The sequence below is a fragment of the Thalia democratica genome, chromosome 4 (assembly GCF_965202585.1).
Source record: "Thalia democratica chromosome 4, ktThaDemo2.hap1.1, whole genome shotgun sequence".
NCBI classification, from domain to species: Eukaryota; Metazoa; Chordata; class Thaliacea; order Salpida; family Salpidae; genus Thalia; species Thalia democratica.
In genome coordinates, this window is record NC_139168.1 from 18,459,509 (window position 1) to 18,480,935 (window position 21,427).

Consider the following 21,427-nt stretch of genomic DNA (forward strand, 5'->3'; position numbering starts at 1 on the left):
AAAAAGAATGATAAAAAAAACTCTTTATTTTTGGAGGCACCCCATGAAATAACTCAAACCCCAAACCATTTTTTTTTAAATTAAAGACAAAGGTACGTTCTCTACAATAAAAAAAAAATTTTAGATAGCTTTTAAGATAAGGAAAATAATTGACATTAAAGTTATATGTTTTTTTTTGAAAAATTAATAAATTTGCCTATAAAATTAACTTTATGCTCGTATACTATTGCGGTGCACTAACTAGTTGCGTACTGTTTGAGTCTAAATTCTTATGAAGTTAATGAAGTTATTAGATATTTCCTTATGGAGTTTTCATCAACATCGGTGTGCATTTGCAATTAAGCACCGAATCAGTATACTAGGTAATTTCCCTAACTTGTCACTAATTGGTATTCGAAATTTCATTTTACTTTTCGAATACTAGAAAAAAATAGTTTAAATAAGGCAATTTAAGCAGAAGAAATAAACAGTAAAGGATAAAGATATTGCATTTTTTTTTTACTTCTTTTTTTTTTGGGTAGCACGCATGCGCCAGCGTCCCTCCTTACGCTACGCCCCTGATGTATATCATTAAGTTGTATATTTATCGAACTCTGTTTTAAAAAAATTAAACTTTATTAATACAAAATATTCTTTAAATATGTCACACTTAACTTTTTTTAACTTTTATTAAAATTAAAACTTATAAGTGTCTATTTTTATAGGAAGGTTTTTACACGTATTTATATACCATTTGCAATTTAGTTTAAAGAGATTACTCATTTATTATTTTTAAAAGCTTTTAAAACCAATATGGGTTTTATTGTCAAGTGGTAAATTTAAATGATTTTTTTTTAAATTCTGATTAATAAAACAGTTTAAAAATAAGTGTAAGCTATGACGTATGAAAATATTAAAATAAATACAAACCTTAGAGTTAAGCAAGTAAAACTAAACTAAATATATTTTAATTAATAAATAAATAATAATTTTGTTTTTCCATGTATTTCTATTTGCGTATCTAACTTAGGTCGTTCTTCCTCAGTCAATATTGATTTCAGGCTGTTTTTAGTAAGCTAACTAGTACGCAATATTTTTTCCATGATGTTCCATTTGTGCTCAGTATAAAATATTGAACAAAAAGTACTTTATACAAAAAATTAAGTGTCAACAATTTAATTCTAGTTCTTTAAAAATATCACAGACACTAAAAATTACACATCGTAACTAAACTATTGTAATGAAATGCATGCTAAACTTGTTTTTCATTGTTTCAATGGTGATCGGTATAATTTTGAATATTGATTATGTACTACAAAATAAGCCTAACAACGAAAATATTATATTACACTTAAACATTACAAACATATAGGTTTGAGCTATTTTCAATATAAAGTGTTGTTGTATATACCGAACTTCAACTTATAATAGAACTACTTTTAAACTGCAAATGTATTTATTATTGTATGTCTATTACTTAAGTTTTAACAGTTTTTTTATAATATGTCATTAAACATATTATAAAACAATACTCTAGTATTTCAAACATTCAAGTTTATGTTTGTATAGTATGTTTTATTAATTCGTCATTATTATCAATTATGGTATTATTTATTTATAATTTGTGTAAAACTATTTGTTGCAAAAAATTTAAACTCGATCAGTTTAACTACTGCTTAATAAAAAAACCTAATCGTAACTTTTAAATGACTCATTTTATTTCCTAACCTAATATAGTAGTTATTAGTTATTATTAAAAGTTTAACTACATGAAAACAATATTTCAAGTTTGTTTTTGTTTTTATGTTTAAAATATTACCTGTATATTTTTTTTTCATTAGATTCTCAAAAATAATTTGAAAACTATTTTGTTATACTCATAAAAATGAAAGATTTGTTTCTTTAAAAAACGATTATAAACTCAGCATTCATTATTACTAAACTAATTTTTAAGTTTCTGTTTTCTTAAGATTATAAAAACATTAACAAAACGTTTTTTAAGTAAAGTATGGTTTCTTTTTTTTAAATCTAATATAAAAAAAGTTGACTTTTAACAAAACTTTTAGTCTATTAGACATTTAGTAATACCATGGTTTTGTTTATAAAAGGTTTATTAATTTATGTAATTTTGTGCTATCATTTAAAGTGTTTTGTTCTTTTAGAACTACAATAATACGTGTTTTGTTCTAATTAATGATAAAATGATAAGCAAAATAAAAACGTGTAAATCGAAAAAATGATACTTTTTAAAACAGTCAAAGAAACTTATTTTAATTTTTTGTTTTGTTTTATATAAACATTAAAAGTTAGTGACTTACTAAACAAACAGCACAGAATATAAAATGCAGAGCGTATTAGGATGCTTATATAAAAGGTTAAACTTTATAGTACATAAAATTTTAATTTGTACATTATTAAACACCTGGTTTAAATTTTATAAGACTTTTTTATTGATAAATAAGTTAATTTGAGTGATGATTAAAAAAATCTTTTTTAAAAACTTTTTAAACGTTATGATAAATAATTACGATGAAAACAAAATAGAAGTTTACTGATGTTTTAATAGATAGATATAAATAAAATGCTTTTTGTATTAAAATAAAACTTTACTTTAAATAAATTTAAATATATGAGCTATAAACGTTGCAGTTATAAAATCAATAAATATTTTTTAACAATAATAAAGGAATATAAACACTTTTCACTTGTTAATCATAGAAAATAATGGTTAATTAATTTTGTTGTAGTACTTTATAGCTACTTAAAGATTTAAGTTGTAAATCTTTTTGATATTTAAACTGTTTCTTGCACAAGTTTTAACAAGGTATTTCGATTTATGTAGTTTAGCTAAAGTGTTAATTTAGTTTTTTGTCATAAAAGGTTTAGCCCGAAAATTTACAATAAACAGTATTCAACGAATTCACAGTAATAAGCGGTTTATTTAGATACAATTTGCTTAAAATTAAGCTGATAAAAAGTATATATATTTTGAAGCAAATATATTTGTAATTTAAAGCTTTAATTGTAAAACCAATAAAAGCATTAGTAGAACCTTAGATTAAAAATAACATTATAGTACGTTCTATTCTAATTTTTAGCTGTTTTAAAGCTCATTAAAAGCTGTTGAATAAACAAATAAAAGGTTTTAAACATTTGTAGATGTATATTAAAATCTAATATATTTTATAATCTTAACCGCCAATTTAAACGTTAAACTTAAAATAAAATTAAAACTTTTGAGGTAATTTAATTAGGAGATAAGTATTAAAAGTGTCATTTTACTTAAATTAAATCTTTAATAAACACCATAAGTGTTAAAAGAAACCCAAGATCTTATCTATGAAACACTAAAACAATTATTGCAATCTTTAGAATTTTTCACTATTTATTTAAATACTACTATATATTTTTATTTAATTTAGAACTTCTGTTTAAATTATTTGTACAATTCAACATGAGTTTTTGCAAACATCGAACCCAATTAAATCGGGCACATTTTCAATTAAATATTCAGTATTTGTGTTGTTTTTGGTCCAAACTCTGTCTAGACTGCCTGTTATTTGTACAAGTTCTTGCACTCTTGTGTTGCCTATTCCTATAGCAAACATCTGGAAGATACTTATATTTAGTTTTTGGTTAAAATATTTTATATGAAGTTTTTAACTTCTGAAATTCAACTTAAACCACATTTTAAGCGATAAAAGAAAAATTTAAATTAGCTAGAATTAACTTTTTCCCTTTAATAACACGAAACTACATATGGTACAAGGGAGCAAATATACATTACGTATATGTATGTAAAACTAAAATGCATGACTTAAAAATGTTAATACTTACATTACCTTCAATTCTCAACTTATGCATTTTTTTTCACAAAACAACGATACTAATCTAGATTAATTATAACTATTTTTACAATCAAAGAACCGTAAAGCAAGAAGATTAAATTTAATATTTTTTTGTTTACCGTATATATAAGTTTTATAAACTTTTCACAGAATACTAACCAAAAAACTTAGCTAAAACTTGCTTTCTTTCTAATTTATTTATTTTAAATTAGATCTTAAACTAACTTGTGTTCCTTCTGCTCTCAGTTGGCGGGAAATCTCGAACACGTGATCACCTGACTTTCCGTCGCTTAGCAACAGAACAACTGTGGGTAATTCCCTTTTGTTGATCAAATTGTTTCTCACGTGACTCAATGCGACTCCTGTTCGTTTTCCTGCAGATTTTTTTACTTTACAATATTTCATATAAGTTAATTATATATATATATATATATATATATATATATATATATATATGTATTTATTTATTTATATCAATATATATATACTATATATCAATTATTTATTTTTAAAGAAAAAAAAAATTACTTATATACTTTGAGATTTTAATTTTTACTTGAATTATGACTAAATAGTAAAACAATTATCTATATTAAAATGGTTGAGGAAATAAGTAATAATAATAATTGTAATCTTTAAATCTTTATAACCTTTTAAAAGTAGGAAAATTTTTGTCTTTATTGTTCTATGTTTTAAGAAACAACTACTTAACCTTTAAGTTTAAAACTTTGAATGAATTGCTTGCTTAATAGAAAATTTAAAATTACATTAATTGTTTTGAATAGTACTTAGTTTTTGAACTTTCTTTTTGAAAATATTATAAACAATTTATATCATTTAATAGTTAAAACCATTGTTTTCTAAAATTAGTTTTAAAATGAATTGTTGTTTTATGCAATTATGTTAACGTATTCAAATTGCCCTAAGTCATGCAATAACTTACCGTCAGTTAACATAAAAGATAAAAATTTAATAATAATAATAGTTGACACAATACGTCAAATCTGCACTAAAGTAATAAAAAGTTGCAATACATGAAATACAAATACTTAATACCTTAACTAATTTAAACCCTGAAGTATGTATATAAAACCACTAAATTTTGAGTAAATTCATCATAAAACCTCAAGCACGCTAGCATTGTATACCAAGTTTTAATCTGGCTCGATTTATACATACATGAAACGTAAGTTTTAAAGTTAGTGCAAAAATAGTAGTAGTTTTTATTAAATATTAGTAAAAACAACGCTTTAATTTTAATTTGTTTTTACGAGACATATTTAAAAGTATTGTAAATTGAAAACGAAAAAACGAAATTAAAGTTATAAGAATACTTTATAGACAACATTAATGAGCTTATTTCTACCCTTAAAAAAATTTTCATAAAGTGAAAGCTCAGTTTTAATCATATTTGTAAAAGTATCTAAAATATCAAAATGGAGTATAAATGGTATTCCTTTAAAAAGAATAAATTATTGTCAATAAAATATTTTAAATTAGATATGGTTTATGTCGTAAAAAGTATATTTTTTTATTAAAAGAACTAAATTTAAACTTATAACCAAAAACAATAAAAGAAATAAAAAGTTATGATCCACAATACGATGAAAAAGATTTAAAATTTTATGGTTAATTTTGTTTTTTTAGACTTTTATAACTACATCATTTAGTTCTTGTATTAAAACTTGTATAAACTATTTTATTTTGTAAAAAGGTAGTTTGTACAAACTGTTTTGTTTTTTATAAAGTCATCTAAAAAATGTAACGCTTTGACACGCGATAGTCGTTTATACCACTTTTACTTAAAACTTAGTAAAAAAACAACACAACGTTTAAACTCACTCTGCTGCAATCGCTGCTTCATTTGCGGCAATCGGTTTTGCAGAACGTTTCTGATTTGCGACGCTGTTTCGCCCTCATTGAACAGACGGGTGTTTTCGACGTCCACTTGGTCGGTGTACTGGAGCACGTAGACCTGGTTGTCGTCCACACCGAGTTTGAAGTTACTGTTACGTCATAAACGTCATAATATAAGTTAGTTCGTACATGAATAAAAAAGCATTGCATTAAATAAAAATAACAATATAACAATAATTTAAAAAAATAGAAAGTATACGAAAAATAAAATTAACGTCATAAAAGATTAATCATAATCAATTTAATATTGCAACGTGTACAAAACGGAAAAAAATATCTTACCTGATTAGTTCGCTTACAAAAGCCACTAAATTTTGCCACTGTTCAAATGTGTGAGATATGGATGAATCGATAAGAACCACAATGTCCAACATAGAATTTGGCGGGCAAGGCACTGTTTTGAATATCAACAAATCGTTTAAAGTCTTAGTTTAATGAGTGGTTTAGAAAACTTTTTACAGTGTTGTTGAGTTTAATATAGCAAGTAAAAACGATAAGTCTATTCAAGCTTGCACTTAAACTGTTAAATTTCAAACTTTCAAGAAATTTTTTAAGAAGTTTTGTTATACAAAGTGGTTTTAGAGTAAATAAGCTGCTTTAGTTTTACACATACTAATTGGGAAAAGTAAGTTCTGAAAATCTAATCTCCGATTTTTAAGTTTTTATAATGATTTTTCAAACCACAATTTTAACTGAAAATTTTCCAAGAATAAAAATCCTATTAAACACGTTGTTCAAAATTACGTTACCAGCAAAAAAATATTAAAAAAAAAAGATTATAAAAAAGGTGTATAAACCCTACACGGTTAGTATAATTTACACTTAATTATGTATATTTCTGACACTAAACCGATTAAAGCTGATTTAAATCTTTCAAGCAATTTCAAAACATTATTATACTTAAAACTGTTTTTGTGGGATAAAATTAGTTTAATACACAAAACTTACAAATAATTTTGGAAGTTTACAACCATTAAGAGCTTTAAAAGTTTGGAAATCTAAAGTTTACCAAAATCTTTTGATTTATTACACACAAAAAGCGTGTAGAAAACACTTAAGTTACTTTAATTCAGTTAAAACAGTTAGTTTAAAGACGTTTTTAAAACTACTTCTTTATTCTATATTTAATTGCTGAATTTAAATTGGTATAACAGCTAATTACTGTAGAAACCTTAACTATACTGTTTTTTAGAAGGTAAATAATTTTAAATCATCTGGTTTAACACCAGTTTTATAATACAATAACTTAAGAATAAAATATTGCTCCTTAACAAGCTGACTTACTTCTAAACATCATTAAAAGAGACAATAAAACACTACACTATAGTTCAATAAAATAAAATCAATACTCTAAAATTTTCATATGGACAACTGAGATTGCTCCAAACCAAATACTAATTATTACGTCAAAAACAACTCACCAGAGCAACAAGGTGCAGAGTTGACCCAGGTTCCGTTCAGTTGGCAAAAGTTTTCAGTTTGAAGTTCATCTGCTGGTGTGTATGGGTACTTGCAAGTGTATTTGCAAACCGATCCGTATGAATTTTCCTCGCTGCATTTCCTATTGACTCGCAACAAGTCAGCACCGTCCTCTCCACATTGTATTTCTAAAAAAATGTTGACACAATAAAACAATAAAAATTACTTTTTAGTTAAAAACATTTCAAAATCGTTAATTTAAAAATTACATTCGTACTTTGGTAAATTTTTTCACTTAGTGTGTGATGAATTTGAGAACGTTCTATATTACTAAAAGCTAGCTGTATACTAAAAATTTAAAACATCAAAATAAATAATGCTTAATAATAAATTTGTAAAAAAAGTTAATACGTTTGTGTTAAAGTTTATGACTAAAGTTAATGCTGAACTGAGTTTGGTTTTCTACAAAAAGAATAATTTTTCTTTAGTACAAATAAACTGAATTTATTTTACACAAGTAAAATAATTAATTTACAGTTACTTTTATGATTTTGAAAAATGTCTTTAGAAGTATAAATTCTATCATTACATGATGGTGGTAAAGTATATAGAATTATATTTACTAATAAGTTTCATTAAAACTTAGTTTAAGGGTTTAATCTATATAAGCAGTAACATATAGAAGACAATAATAAAAAATAAAAGTTTAATTTGGCTTGAGAACATTTGGCGAAATAAAGTTTAAGTAAAAAGAAACTTTAATCCTACCCTAACCTATTAATAAAAAATATTTTATAAATTCTTAAAATATAACATTATTTATTTATTTTTGTTATTTTGTAAAAGTCACTGTAAACTATTTATACCATTGCTTTTGAGTTTGTTTATAGACACTTTAATCCTAAAAAGCAAGTCACGCCTTTTCCCATAAATGACACTTTAGTGCGTTTTGATTTAAAGTTTACCAAACAATTTTCACAATCAAACATGTTGTTACCGAAAATACTTTTTATTTTTATATACTTGAGTTCATGTTTGTATAAAAACAATCGATTTGTTACATAAAACCGTGAACTTGATAATCATTCATCTCTGAAACTATAAAATAGTGTTAAAACTTCATATCAAAATATAAAATAATCACACTGTTTTAAAATTTTAGCTTCAAGTATTCTTGTGTAACTTTAACAATTTTTTTTAATTTTTTTACATGTTTAAGTATACAACAAAAAAAAATAAATATTAGAAATTAAAAAGCTATATTATCAAACAGAAATAAAACTGACATAGCTTAAGAATGTAATAAAACCTTAAGTTTTTGGCGAAATATTTTTAGAATTGAAGCTTTAATATTTTTTCTATATTAGCTTATTCTAGATAAAATTGAGTTTTTTTATTAAAACTTAGCTAAAATAAAAATAGTTCGCGTAAAGTATACAAACAAAACCTTGTTTTAGTTCATAAATCCTTTAAAACCATTTAAAAATTTCAAGTTAGTATAAAACACTGTGAAATTTAAAGTACAAGTAAAAACTATGATCTTAGGTTTTACCTTTTAAATCAACATACCAGCTTTGAAAAATTGAATAACTTTCAGCTTACACTATATACTAATTGACAATAATACCATAACTTTGAATAACATAAATTAACAATAACTTACAGTTTAACTGTAAGTTAATAAACTTAAGCTAACCGCATACTTATGTAAGAATAAGTTACCGGAAATTTGTACGATAACTTGTATATTCTTTAGTTAAACATAACTTTAAAACTTATCAAGTTGTTATCTAAAACTTTGGGCTTGAAATTGTCTTCATACCAAGACAAGTATGTTTTAATAACTTTTACAAAAAAACTCGATAATTTTTATACAAAAATAAGTTTATAATTTAGAAAACAACTTATTACTAAAAACCTTTCCTACAAACACTATACAACTTTCAGCTTATCTAAATATAGTAAATATAAACTAAAAACTATTCTTTTTAAATCTTAGTTTTAAAATCTAATATATATTAATTAAGTTAATAACTTTTTAAATAGTCGAACTTTGATATCGAATTTTGAAAAAATATTTTATCATTAAATCTCTTGATAATACATTTTATTTAAAAACTTTGCAACTGACTCTCACACGTTGGCGCTTCTGAGTTCCATTCGTTGCCATTGTACCAGTCTGATTGTACACAAGTTACCACATACTGACCGGATAATTTGTAACCTGAAATAACAAGAAACTTTGCAAACTTAACATACATAAAGTTCATTTTTAAACCAAATGGAAACATCGTAGTTGTAATTATTTAAATCTATGAGTAACAAAACAGCATCGTACTTAAAACAAACTTAAAAACATTAAGATAAGATTTTTAACAAAAGTCAATGTATAGTCAGATACTTACTCTAGCTATATTTGAATTTTTTTTTTTTATCAAACTGTATGCTTTAAACGTTAGTGTTTCTTTAGTTATTGTTTAGTATCAAAACAAACATGTGTTACCTACATTAACATTTCTACTTAGACAAATAACCAACCTTTGTTGCAGGAAAATTGACAAAAAGTTCCTTCTTCTACGATTTCATCGGAACAAATAATTGCACCGTTTAAAGGAGCACTTATTATTGGACAATCGAGAACTAAATTTATTTATTTTTCTTTAGTTTTAAATTTCTTATTGAAAACAGAGATACTTTAGTTGATTTTGCTTACTTTAGCAAATTAAAGAAAAATTGATTTTGCTTGATTTACATAATGTCTTAGAACATAGATTTTGAAACATATATATAAAAATACAAAATACTTTAATTTATAAAAGTTATCTCTTAATTTCAATGGTATTGCTATGTTATTAAACACTAGTTTAGTATAATAACTCTATTTTCAAGTTTTGTATACTTTTTGTTTTAATTCAAAAACGTTTTTTTTTTTAATATGAATGATTCATTAGTTTAACAACAAAAATAATTGTAAATACTATAAATTGATTAATGACATACAAACTAGATAAAGTTTATCACGAACTTCGACGCATAAGATTTGCAAGACTTATTGTTAGTTCGAGGTAGCAAAGTTTTTACACTTTAAACTTTTATATATTTTTGTCAAAAACTATTTCAATGACAAACTGTAATACTGACCAAAAATATAATATGACGAAAATCGTTAAACAAAAAGAAATTAAAAAACTGTGATTAATTATGTAGAGCTTGCACAAACCAACAGTAATAAATCTGGTACTAGTAAGAATTTATAGTGATAATCCACAATTCACTCACGTATGTCGGGCTGGTAGGACAGCGGCTTGCATGCTGGTTTTATGTGATGAGTGGGTAAATAGTGGGTGTCTACATTGCTGACACACACACTTGTTGAACTCCCCATTAGCTTGTAATCTGGTAATGACGTCAAAATTACATTGATAATGTTTTTACAATGTGGAAAAATAAACTAGATTTTTAAGCTAAAATATAACTAAATTTCAATTTTAAAACAACAGGTGTTCTTGTACACGTTTACTATCAATTATTTTAAAATTAAAGTATTGAACAAAAACAAAAAATTTATAATAAGTAAATACTTTACTCCAAAGCTAACTTTTTGACAGACGAAACATATAAAACTAAAATTACAAACAACAACATTCTGGAGGCTTGTTATGTTTATATGCAAACAATTCAATACTTTACTTCAACCTCCACAGCTAGTTTCATGGCATAAGAAACACAACGAAACTGTTTTTTACAATAAATTAAACAATTTTACGAAAAACTCATACCTTCATCGCAGTTGTAGTGACAAGTGACCCTGCTGGTGTACAAACTTGATTCACTCTCACAATCGACTTGCCCGTTTGAAAAATAATTCACGTAAGGACATCTTATCACTCTCTTTGCTGTTTGTTTTGTAAAATAAAGTTTAAATTTTCATTCGTGAACTGTATTAAATGTTTATAGTAATTTTCTGTGTGTTTGATTAAACTATTTTTTTTAATATCAAACATTAATAATAAAAAACCATCATAAATAATGATGGGTTTTAGTACAATTGTTGTGTAATAAATCAAATAAATCTCGCTAATTATTTAATAGTTTTGTGGTTATACAAATTTTTCATTTTCAAATGCTAATAAATTAGTTTAAAGTTATTTCTTTAAACAACTTCTATGACACACCTGTTAAAATCACATGGGTTTGTTATTAGAACTTTTGATTTACGTACAATTTAAAAAATAACTTCTATATGTAAATATGTAGTAAACTTGATTTAATGAAAGTACTAAACAAAATTTCAAACTGTAAGTTTACTTTTTATTTGTTTATAGCAATAGTTATGTGTAAAATTTGTGTTTGTACGTCTTAAACTATCGAGTAGCTGAAAATTATTAAAAGTAATTAAACATTGTTAAACCAAAAAAAAACATTCAAACTCTTATAACTGTTTAACAGTTGTTTGTATCTGAACTTGAGTAAAGGTCATTAGGTTATTGACATATTTTTATGTTAGTGGAACATATATAAATTAGAACAACTTAGCATCTTAATATTGGATAAATGTATAAGAAAAATTTTGTTTAAAAGGACAGGCTAGTTATTCAAATTACTGTTTCATAGAATGTTTGAAAAAAAACTCTGATACATACAACAATAAAAAAAAAATTTGAACTTCATACATCGTTTATTTATTTTAGATTTTATCAAACATTTAATAAAACTAACACATAGTTCGCACGCCATATCATGATCATGAATATTAAAACAGAGATAATTAACATTTTGTTTTTTCAACCTTATTACTTGAAATGTTTTTTATATTTAATATAAGTTTCGACTACAATTTTACCCACTTCAAAAATTCAATTGAAAGTACGAAAAATTTATTTTAAATAGTTATAAGTTATTAGTTATTGCTTATTTATTTCACTACAAGTATGATAGCTTAAAAAATTAATAAAAACAGTAAAAAAACATAAGCTTTGAGTAAAACTTAACGATATATTATTCTTATAAACTGTTTTTTTTTTCACTGACAACTTTACTATGTTACCTTCTTTTCTTTGCAGGGCCTTTGGTGTTATATCGGGGGTTTTACCGAACCTGTTCGGGATGCAAACCGGAACTTTCATGGGCTTCGGTTTCAAAAAGAAGTCGGTCTCACATTTACTGAACTCGCTTCCCCATAAACGGAACCCTGAATTGGTTGTTATGTGATTTTTTTTTTGCTAACTTTTTTTAAAAATCATTATGTATATTAAATTAGTCTATTTCTTTTACTATAAGCAAAAAATACATACTTAGGTGTAATTTGATTATCTAATAAACCTTTAAGTAAGTAAGTAAGCATAAAGTCTTACTTTACTATAAAAAACTAAATTATTTTGCTCGATATTAAATAATTAAACTTGAATACCACTTTTATGTACTTAATATTTACAAAACTGAATCAAACCTTCGTTACACTTGAATCGACACGTGACCAAGTTTTTGGAGAAAGTGGTTTCGCTCTCGCAACTAACCGTACCATCTGGTATCCAGTCCACTTTGACGCAGTTGTACATTCTAACCGGGTCTATAGTTAAAGTTATTGTAAAGTGACAATATAAGTCAGAGTTTTTTAACTCTATTTTTATAATCGCAAACTTAGCGTAAACTTCAAACAATATTTTTCTTCTACCTAGTTATTTCTCTTGGTAGCTAAAAGCGCTCCTAAGGAGGTAATATTAATTACATTGAATATTTAGCTATAAGTTTTTAATAAAACAAAGCTTGATTTATCTTTGTCATTTACATTAATAATTCTACCCTTTGTCATACTGAATAAAAGCTTTGTGGATCGGTTTTGTTATAGCAATAAACTTGTTCTAATAATTAATAAATAAAAATTAAATGCTCACTAACCTCTGACTATTTGACATGCGAATTGATTCGCTTCATTGCACCCGTCAAAAGCGCAGCAGCACCTGCAAACAGAACCCTGTCTGTCGTTACACTGGGTCGGCCACCAAGCGGGTCTGTTGTTCTGTAAATTATAATAAGTATGTGGTAGTGTTTTTAAAACAAAATCCTATATGTCGTTACATTGGTCACCAAGCTGGTCTTTTTTACTGTTTATATCTTAAAGTGATGAAGTTTTGTTTTTTTTTTCTAATAAATCTAATAAAGTCTGTAGAACTAGTTATCCGTCAATAAAGTACTATGTTGTACTGTGGAAAAGTATGACCAAAGTGTGTAGTTCTACTGTATACTATAAGTAATAGTTCGAATAAGCCATGTAGCTCTATCGTTGTGTATCAAATAATCACTTTTAAACTTTGTTGATTAATTTTACAAATAGAACTGAGTGTCGCTCTTGGTTATGCTAGAAAATGCTAATTTATGAGAGATGCACTATAATTTAGTTTATCATAAGACCAAGAAACATATGCACTTGCTAAGATAATTACGAAATATTACAGTATAATAAAGAGTTGTCTTGTTCCTTTTATCGCAAGCTAAACACTGGTAGTAAAATTTTAATGTGACAAGAAACTCTAACAAAATTTTCTGCTTTAAGACTTTGTAAAGCTTCACTGAAAATGTTTTCCTTAAATTTTTAATAGTTTAATTTTTACACATAAAGCTTTTTAAAAGTAAATCTAAAATATATAATTAAACTTCAGTCATCTAAGTTACTAAAAATAAGACAGCTTTTTTATAAATTCAGTTTACAAGTTAAAAGGTTTAATAATATGTTTTAATGTGCTATCTTGAAAATTAAAATTTGACTCATAAATCTTATCAAAGAAAAAATCGGCGAAAGCCTAACAAAACCTAAACCTAGACATACACATGCCGAGAGACTGGCTTTAGTTGTTGTAAAAGGTTTTATAACACCACTTCGATTGAAGTGGTATGATCAAACCTTTACATTTACTTGAGCGGACTAAAGTTAAAAGAATACAAGTATATATATAAACACAAGTAGAAACTATGTATGGTTCTATTTTATGCTGGCTTAAAAATTCCCTAAATTTAATCTTGTTTTCGTATTAGAAAAACTTATCTCGTTTTTTTTTTAGTTTGACATTAGACCCAGTGCAGTTTCAAAACACCAAAACTTATTTAAGCCAATGAAATTCGAGTATTTCTAAAAGAGTGTTTGTATTAACCTATATGACAGATCCGATGCTGGTGGCATAAGTTGACCTCTATACTACACAATTCATTAAATATTTTACACATTTGACAAAACTTCATACACAAAATGATCGAACACTTTGCAAAGTGATTAATTCATTTTCGCTTTAGGCTAGTAAAAGTCGCTCTTTGATGTGAGTATTTGAAGCTTATTTTTTCGCAGATAATTCGTGCGTGTTTTAAGGTCATTAAGGTTTTCTCAAATGAATTGCTCGTAGAGCAGGAGTATAAAATAGCAACAACAAAAAAAAATTTTTTTTTTTCAAATTTCATAAAATCACATCACTAATGATCAATAAATTTTTGTAACATGGTTACCAATTTGATTATAGTATAATTTAATTACCTGAATAAGGTTGTTGTAACATGCAAGATCCTGTTTGCATCTTCTGTCGATTGTGAAGCTCAGACCGTTTTTGTTGTATCTGTCCGGTACCAATCTGAACTCAGTTTCACATGTTTGCTGTATAATTTAGTTTTTTTTTAAAGTTTTGCCCTAGCACAGTAATATGCACTTATTTAAAAATAACAATAAACACTCTTAAAACTTTTAATTTAATTTTTACTTGCTACTAAATATAGAAAAAGGTTATTAAGTTTTTGTTAACTTTTAAAAAATATACCTAGTAATATTTAAAGTTACCAGTAAAATTGATAAACCTTTGTTTAAATCGAATAAGATATAGTAAAAGTCTAACACAGTCTAAGCCTGGAATTTTGTATGCCGTGAGACAAGCTCAAGTTAACATAATGTTTTGACCATGCCAATTCGATCATCAGACCACAACTTTAAGGTAGAAAGACTTATGTTTCGTTATTACTGAAGCTTACTGATTTTTACAGCCTTAGGTATATAGATTACAACTTGCTGATAAACTTCAATAGAAACGAAACTCTGGTTTCGTTCCTCCGAAGGCCTGTGGTCTGACGATCAAAATAGTATGACTGAGCCTTATGTTAACTTTTATTTAAAAAACTTTTTTTAGTGTTGCAAATTTGTTTTGTGTTCGGTATCACTACATAAAACATTATTCAAAGAGTTTAAAACTTTACTACAATCAAAATAAAACTTTGTAACCACGAGTATTTTTCTACTCTGCTACAGCAAACTAATTTTTCAAAGTGGAGCATTCTTAATTACAACACGTGCAAATATACGCTAAACATACAAAAACATGTTTATAAGCACTTCTACAAACAAGCACTTATTTAAAATTTGAACAGATACATACTTGTGACGCAGTTAACTTAATTACTGCAAGGTGTGCTTTAAATGAGCACAAAAATAAAAAGTCAGACGCTTTGATTAATATATTCAAACTTCAAAGATTTTGATTTTATAACTAACTTTATGACGTCACTACGAACAAAACGTCACTTGATTAATGTGTAAAGTAGTATTTATAAAAAATAACAGAAATTAGTCAAAAGATTTGAATTTTACTACGCCATTAAATAAATGTCACCTGATTATCGTGGCATTTTCGCAAAACGCCAATTTCGGTGCAATGTTTGTCGTCATAAGCGTTCTCACATTCCCAGCAGTGAAGACCTGTTTTTATTATTTAATTGTCAATTAAAACAAATTAGTCACATGTAAAATAATGTGAGTTTTAAACACCATCTGCTAATCGACCTTTCAAAAGCTTATATTTACCGTGGCTGTTTAAATGAGGCTTATTTGTATTAAGTATTTAATTGTTAATAAAAACCAAATCAATCAAATTTAGACACAAATGTAAAATTTACAGTTGTAAGGAACATTATGTGTTATAGCAACCAATCAAAAAACTCTTAACTAGCCTACCTGTTTCAATGAAGCTTGTTTATATAACATTTTGATATTATCTTAATTAAAATTGGTCTATTTAAATTTAAAAAAAAACTTGCTCGTAACCGCACAAATGTGTTTGTAACTAGTTATTAGTCAATTACGAAGTTTTCCCATTTTCAAATGATGTCTTTAGAATTTTCACGGCAATTATCTTAATTATAAAAATTTTAACTAGTAACGATAAACGTTTATTATTTATAGCGATTTATTAGTATTCAAAGTGATTTATTAAGTTAAACTTTTTAAGTCTTTAATTTTTTAGAACAAATTGCTAGCACTCTGTTGGTTGAAAAACTTCATTATGATTTATTACAAATAATACTAAATCCAATTTATGAAGTTTAGTTTAGTTTAACGTTTCATATTTTTACATTTCATAAGTAAATAAAAGCTAATACCGTTTAATATCTTTTTTTTTCAATAAAAAAACTTGGTATAGAAAATTTAAATCACAATTTTCTAAGTTTTTATTCACCAAAAAAAATCTTTTAAAACCCTTAATTATATAGTTTTGCTAATTAACTAATTTACTAAAAACTTTATTATGAGCAAATACATATACTATAAAATGTGATTTATTCTTTTATAAGACTTTGAAAATAGTTGCTAACTTTTTTTCATTTATTTCAACAATAAATTCATAAGTTTTACTGACCTCTCAAGTTGCCATATTTATAGCTAAGTTATTATGAAAAAAATTAATAGGAACTTTGATAAAATTCCATGGTCTGTTTATCTGTATAGTAATCTAAAAAAAAATTTAAAGTTCTCAAAGAAATAAAAACTTGAATAGCTTTATTGTTACTGCTTAAGCAAAATACCTTAAACATTACTCGCTTATAAACTACTCAAGTTTGATTTATAAAATAAAACTTTAATTTTTTATCAAAACTAAAAATAAAATTCAAAATTAACTTACCTGTAGTGTTTCTCAAACACAATGAAAGTATTGTCAGCAAGTAAAAGCATTTTAACATCTTATCCATAGTACAACTATATTACTTAAAGTGTTCCTGAAAAGAAATAACATTTTCAAACGCAATGCAAGCTCATATATACAGAATATGCTGTGGTTAAAACAACGCGAACGTAAGTTACATTGGCAGGCCGCTTTAAATGTATTAAAACGCACATGAAGAATTAAATACTTGTGTTCTGCTCGCAGGTTTTTCTGTGGTACATAAAAAAAATGTGGTTAGTTTATAAACCATTCAAATATGCAACTGTTGAAAAGAAATGCTGACAATAAAAGTATATGCTTAGCTCTTTTGTTTAGTTTTTTAAATAAAACAACCATGTCAAAATGCTAGACAGCAATATGCTTATAGCTACGTATAATCTACTTTTTTTCAAAAAATAGTTCTGATATCTCACTTTAAATAAAAATTTTTGCTCTATCTTTTGTGTGTTTCAGACCTCAAAACATTTTTTTCTTGCCAGTTTAGTTTTTTTTTTGTTTATATTGTTTAACTAAATATAAAGGCTGCCTCAAGTTTGAGTTCTTTTTCATATTTTTGAAAAATCTTTCACTGAAAATAAAAACAAACCGTTTCATGAAATTAAACTCGTAAATTACACGTACAAATGCATTTTTTAAAAACCTCAAGTTTGATAATAGTTTTTATGATAGATTAAAATAGTACTAAAGTGAGTTCATTAATAACCACATTGTTTGTTCAAGAATATACATTTACATGTGATAAGAAATTTTATAAGTTAAAGTTTATTTATTTATTTAGAATATTTTTACATATACTATTAGTTGTTAAATACGTAACATTTATTTACTTGGAATAACTGAGTTTAATTTTTTAAATACTACACGTTAAACATCTGTTTTATTAGTAAAAATATGATACACAACTGTACAAAATTTGTTACAATTTTGAAAAATTTAATGTAAAACATGATATTACAAACTCTTTTTGATTTATGATGTAATAAATACTTCAAGTACCAAAGATTTTTGTATTTGAGTCTATATAAGATAGTTTTAAACTTCAGACAAGTATATAATTACCAACACATCTAAAACAGATAAAAACATTAAACTTTATTTTAAAAGATAACTGGTTTTTAAGCTAGCTTTACTATATATTTTTTCTTGAAGCTTAAATTTAATTTCTATTGCTACGTAATTTAATTCTAGAGGTTTTAACCGATGCTTTTAGTAAACATTCAGATATATATAAAGGATCAAACTTTGTCTAATAACAAACAAATTTTTAATTAGCTTAAACTTAATCTACCAGTTCAAACAGTTATTATATGTATTGCTCTATAATCTAAGATAAGCTTAAAAACGTGATACGCTTTGTTTAGAAATTTCATTTTCGCGTAATTATAAGGCTATGAAAGTTTATACAATTACATAACTGTATGTGTAACGATTAAACTGGTAAAAACTCTACTAAAAACTTGTTCATTAATAATATTAAATTAGCGGAACAATAAAAAACAGGTTTAAGTTTTTATACACATGCATTTTATTTATCTTGTTATTTATCAATAACTTATCTGGTTTCGCGGTTAAATAATTGTTATTTTTTAGACTAACTAATTAAAAACGTTGAAAAAATGCACACAAGTGTAATTAAATTTATAATTAAAACCTTTTGGTGGTATGTTTTTAATAATATATTGATAGAAATGTGTAATGTAAACTTGACATAAACATAAATTTTTGATTTTAAACAACTTTCATGAGGTTTTGTAAATAAAAAAATTTTAGTTTAAAGTTATTAAATTGTAATAATGTGTGTTCAAGTACCATTCTTTATTGATTAAAAAATTGATTATAAACAAAAAAACTTTTAAAGTGTCTAAAACTAATTACTAACTGCACTGCAATGAAGTTTATTTTTTAAATTGTATTAAAATACTTTTTATAAGAATTCAATTAACATTACCTGCACAGACGTTTTTCTCAGAAAATGCGATTAGGGTGGCAAAAAGTTAATTAACTCCGGTTCGCGTTAATAAACATGTTTAGTTGTTTTCGGTAAAAACACCGCATTTATTGAAACGGGAAGCCTTTCTATGACAATTGTAATGTCTACATGCCTTTAAGCACACTTACTAGTTGTCTTTGAAATTCGCTTTGTCCTATGAATGCGTTGGTTGTTTGGAAAAGCATAAAACACTTATAACACGCTGTTTTAAAATAAAGCTCAACAGTTGAATTTTATACGTGGTTTAGATATCAAAACCTAAAGGAAATCGTTTTAGTTTTTTGTTTGTAAAATACTTTTTAAATATATTACAAAACTAATGGACTTAAAGACTAACTTTTTAACTAAAAAAAATAAAACTTTTCTAAACTACATTTTTATGTATAAATTGCTGTAAATCTTTCAAATATAAAACTTTAGTTGTTACAACAAATACTGAAGTAAAATAAAATCAAAAGTTTAAAGTCTTCAAAAAAAACCTATTTATTCTAAGTCATTAGTTTTAAAATAAATCTATCATCTTTTAATTACTTGCTTTTGTTACTAAAAAAGAGTTTAAAACATCTATAACAGTAATTTGAAAATATATGAAAAACCAGTTTTTTAGAAATAACATGTTAAAAAAGTTTCTTCCACAAAACCCATCTACAAATGTCAATTCAACAAACTGTTGAAATGCTACGTGTCAGGTAATTCTTAAGCTTTTTTTCAAAATTAATCCACGGTAAGGCAAATCGTACGATGTTTAAAGTATTATGTTATAAACCGCTTTTATTTAATGCCAAACTTCCGAATAGGTTCATGGTTAACCTTCAAAATTTATCGCAAATTTCCAACCCAGCTATCTTAATGCGTTTTGGATAAGTATTTTAGTTTATCTAAATAAGGATTTACGTTGACGGAAAACTTTGGTCTCAAAAAACGCTCAACAAATTACTAAAATATTAAGGTTACTAATATGTTATGATCGTTTAAAATCGCGCAAAAACTTTACAAAAAAGACTTTACATGCTCTGAAATTTTAGTAAACGATTTATGAGATAAGCATATACAAACCTATCGCAAATAGCTTACACTAGTATTTAATCTTATCTGGTATTAAAACCTCAATTTTTTTTTGTAAAAACAAATTTAGCACACTGGTAGTAGTTTATAAACTGATTAAAAAACCAAATATTTTGGTTTGATACATATTTAAAATCACTAACAACAAAGCTACTGTCTAATGTAAAATTTAATTCTAGATTATTAATTCTTTTGCGGTAAGTTTTAGACTAGTAATACACATAAAACCAAATAGTTAATTTTCAACTGTAACACAAGCTTATATACGCGACAGTCTATAAAAAGATTACCATAAACTTACTTAAAACGTGAAACGAAATGTTAGTAAACTTTTGTGCACTTTTAAATAAAACATAGGAAGAAAAACAATTAGAGTAACAAATTTAGTTTCGCGTAAACTGTTTATTGCTTTTTGAACTTTAAATCGTGACTTTTAAGGCAAAGTATCGCGTGAAAGGTAAGCTAATAAATCGAAGCGAATAAAATTAACCAGCTGTATCTAAAACAAGCGAAATTTAAGGCACGAACTAACATAAACACTCACGACATATTTATTTACAAGTTTGATGGTTTAGTGTTTTTTTTCTTTATGGATTATGTTCACTTCGAGAATTTTGTTTTAAGAAAACGTTACTTGTGTTCATAGTGTATGCTAATTAGTAAATACTATAAACTTTTCATAGTGTGCTTTTTATGTGTTGAAAAAAGTTAAATGGTTTTAATTTTTTAAATTTAAAACACAGTGATTTTCAAAGATTTTGATTTCATATTTTACCCATTTTTTGATAGCTTTCTGTTTAACGGATTAATAGGCAGTCATAATTGTTGTGGTAAAACAATTAAAACTTTTACTTGCAAAACTTAATGTAAGTAAAAACATAAAAGTAGTTTTTTCCTTTTAATATAGGTTTGAAAGAAACCTAAATTTGTTATGATTTCGTCAACAAACCATTTTTTTCTAAGAGTTCAAACCTTAAAGTTAATACTAAACTAAGTTTTTAGAAATCCTTATATATTTTACTTAGCACAACAGAGTATTATGTTTTCAATTTTTAGCAGTTATTTATAAAACTACATTTACATAAAAGGAAACTTATTTAAACAATTACAACTTTAGACAAAGTTTGAAAAAAAATATTTAAAATTACTACCGTGTTGTACAAATATTGTTTTATTATTATTTATTTATTAATATTTATATTTATTAAATATTATTAATCACGTGTGTTAAGCACTTC

At 25.4% G+C, this 21,427-nt stretch overlaps 1 protein-coding gene across 1 annotated transcript; it reads right to left on the bottom strand.

Moving 5' to 3' along the window:
• Positions 1 to 3,238: 3,238 nt before the first annotated feature.
• Positions 3,239 to 17,187, bottom strand: LOC145834748 (E-selectin-like). Its single transcript, XM_082942255.1, has 15 exons — positions 17,093 to 17,187; positions 15,806 to 15,891; positions 14,686 to 14,802; positions 13,062 to 13,182; positions 12,613 to 12,732; positions 12,211 to 12,354; positions 10,943 to 11,059; positions 10,443 to 10,559; positions 9,702 to 9,803; positions 9,295 to 9,387; positions 7,166 to 7,351; positions 6,027 to 6,138; positions 5,670 to 5,833; positions 4,053 to 4,201; positions 3,239 to 3,587 (listed from the first exon to the last, which is right to left on the bottom strand). The coding sequence occupies exons 1-15, from the start codon at positions 17,157 to 17,159 to the stop codon at positions 3,429 to 3,431; spliced, it is 1,854 nt and encodes a 617-aa protein (XP_082798381.1). The 5' UTR covers positions 17,160 to 17,187; the 3' UTR covers positions 3,239 to 3,428.
• Between the last annotated feature and the right edge of the window lie 4,240 nt (positions 17,188 to 21,427).

Bases quoted from the DNA above. Each gene is read 5' to 3' on its own strand.
- LOC145834748 (XM_082942255.1), bottom strand. From the start codon at position 17,159: ATGGATAAGATGTTAAAATGCTTTTACTTGCTGACAATACTTTCATTG. The intron at 15,892-17,092 runs GTAAGTTAATTT...TAATAAAAACAG, and splicing joins GTGTTTGAGAAACACTACAG to GTCTTCACTGCTGGGAATGT. The intron at 4,202-5,669 runs GTGAGTTTAAAC...AAAAATCTGCAG, and splicing joins GAAGCAGCGATTGCAGCAGA to GAAAACGAACAGGAGTCGCA.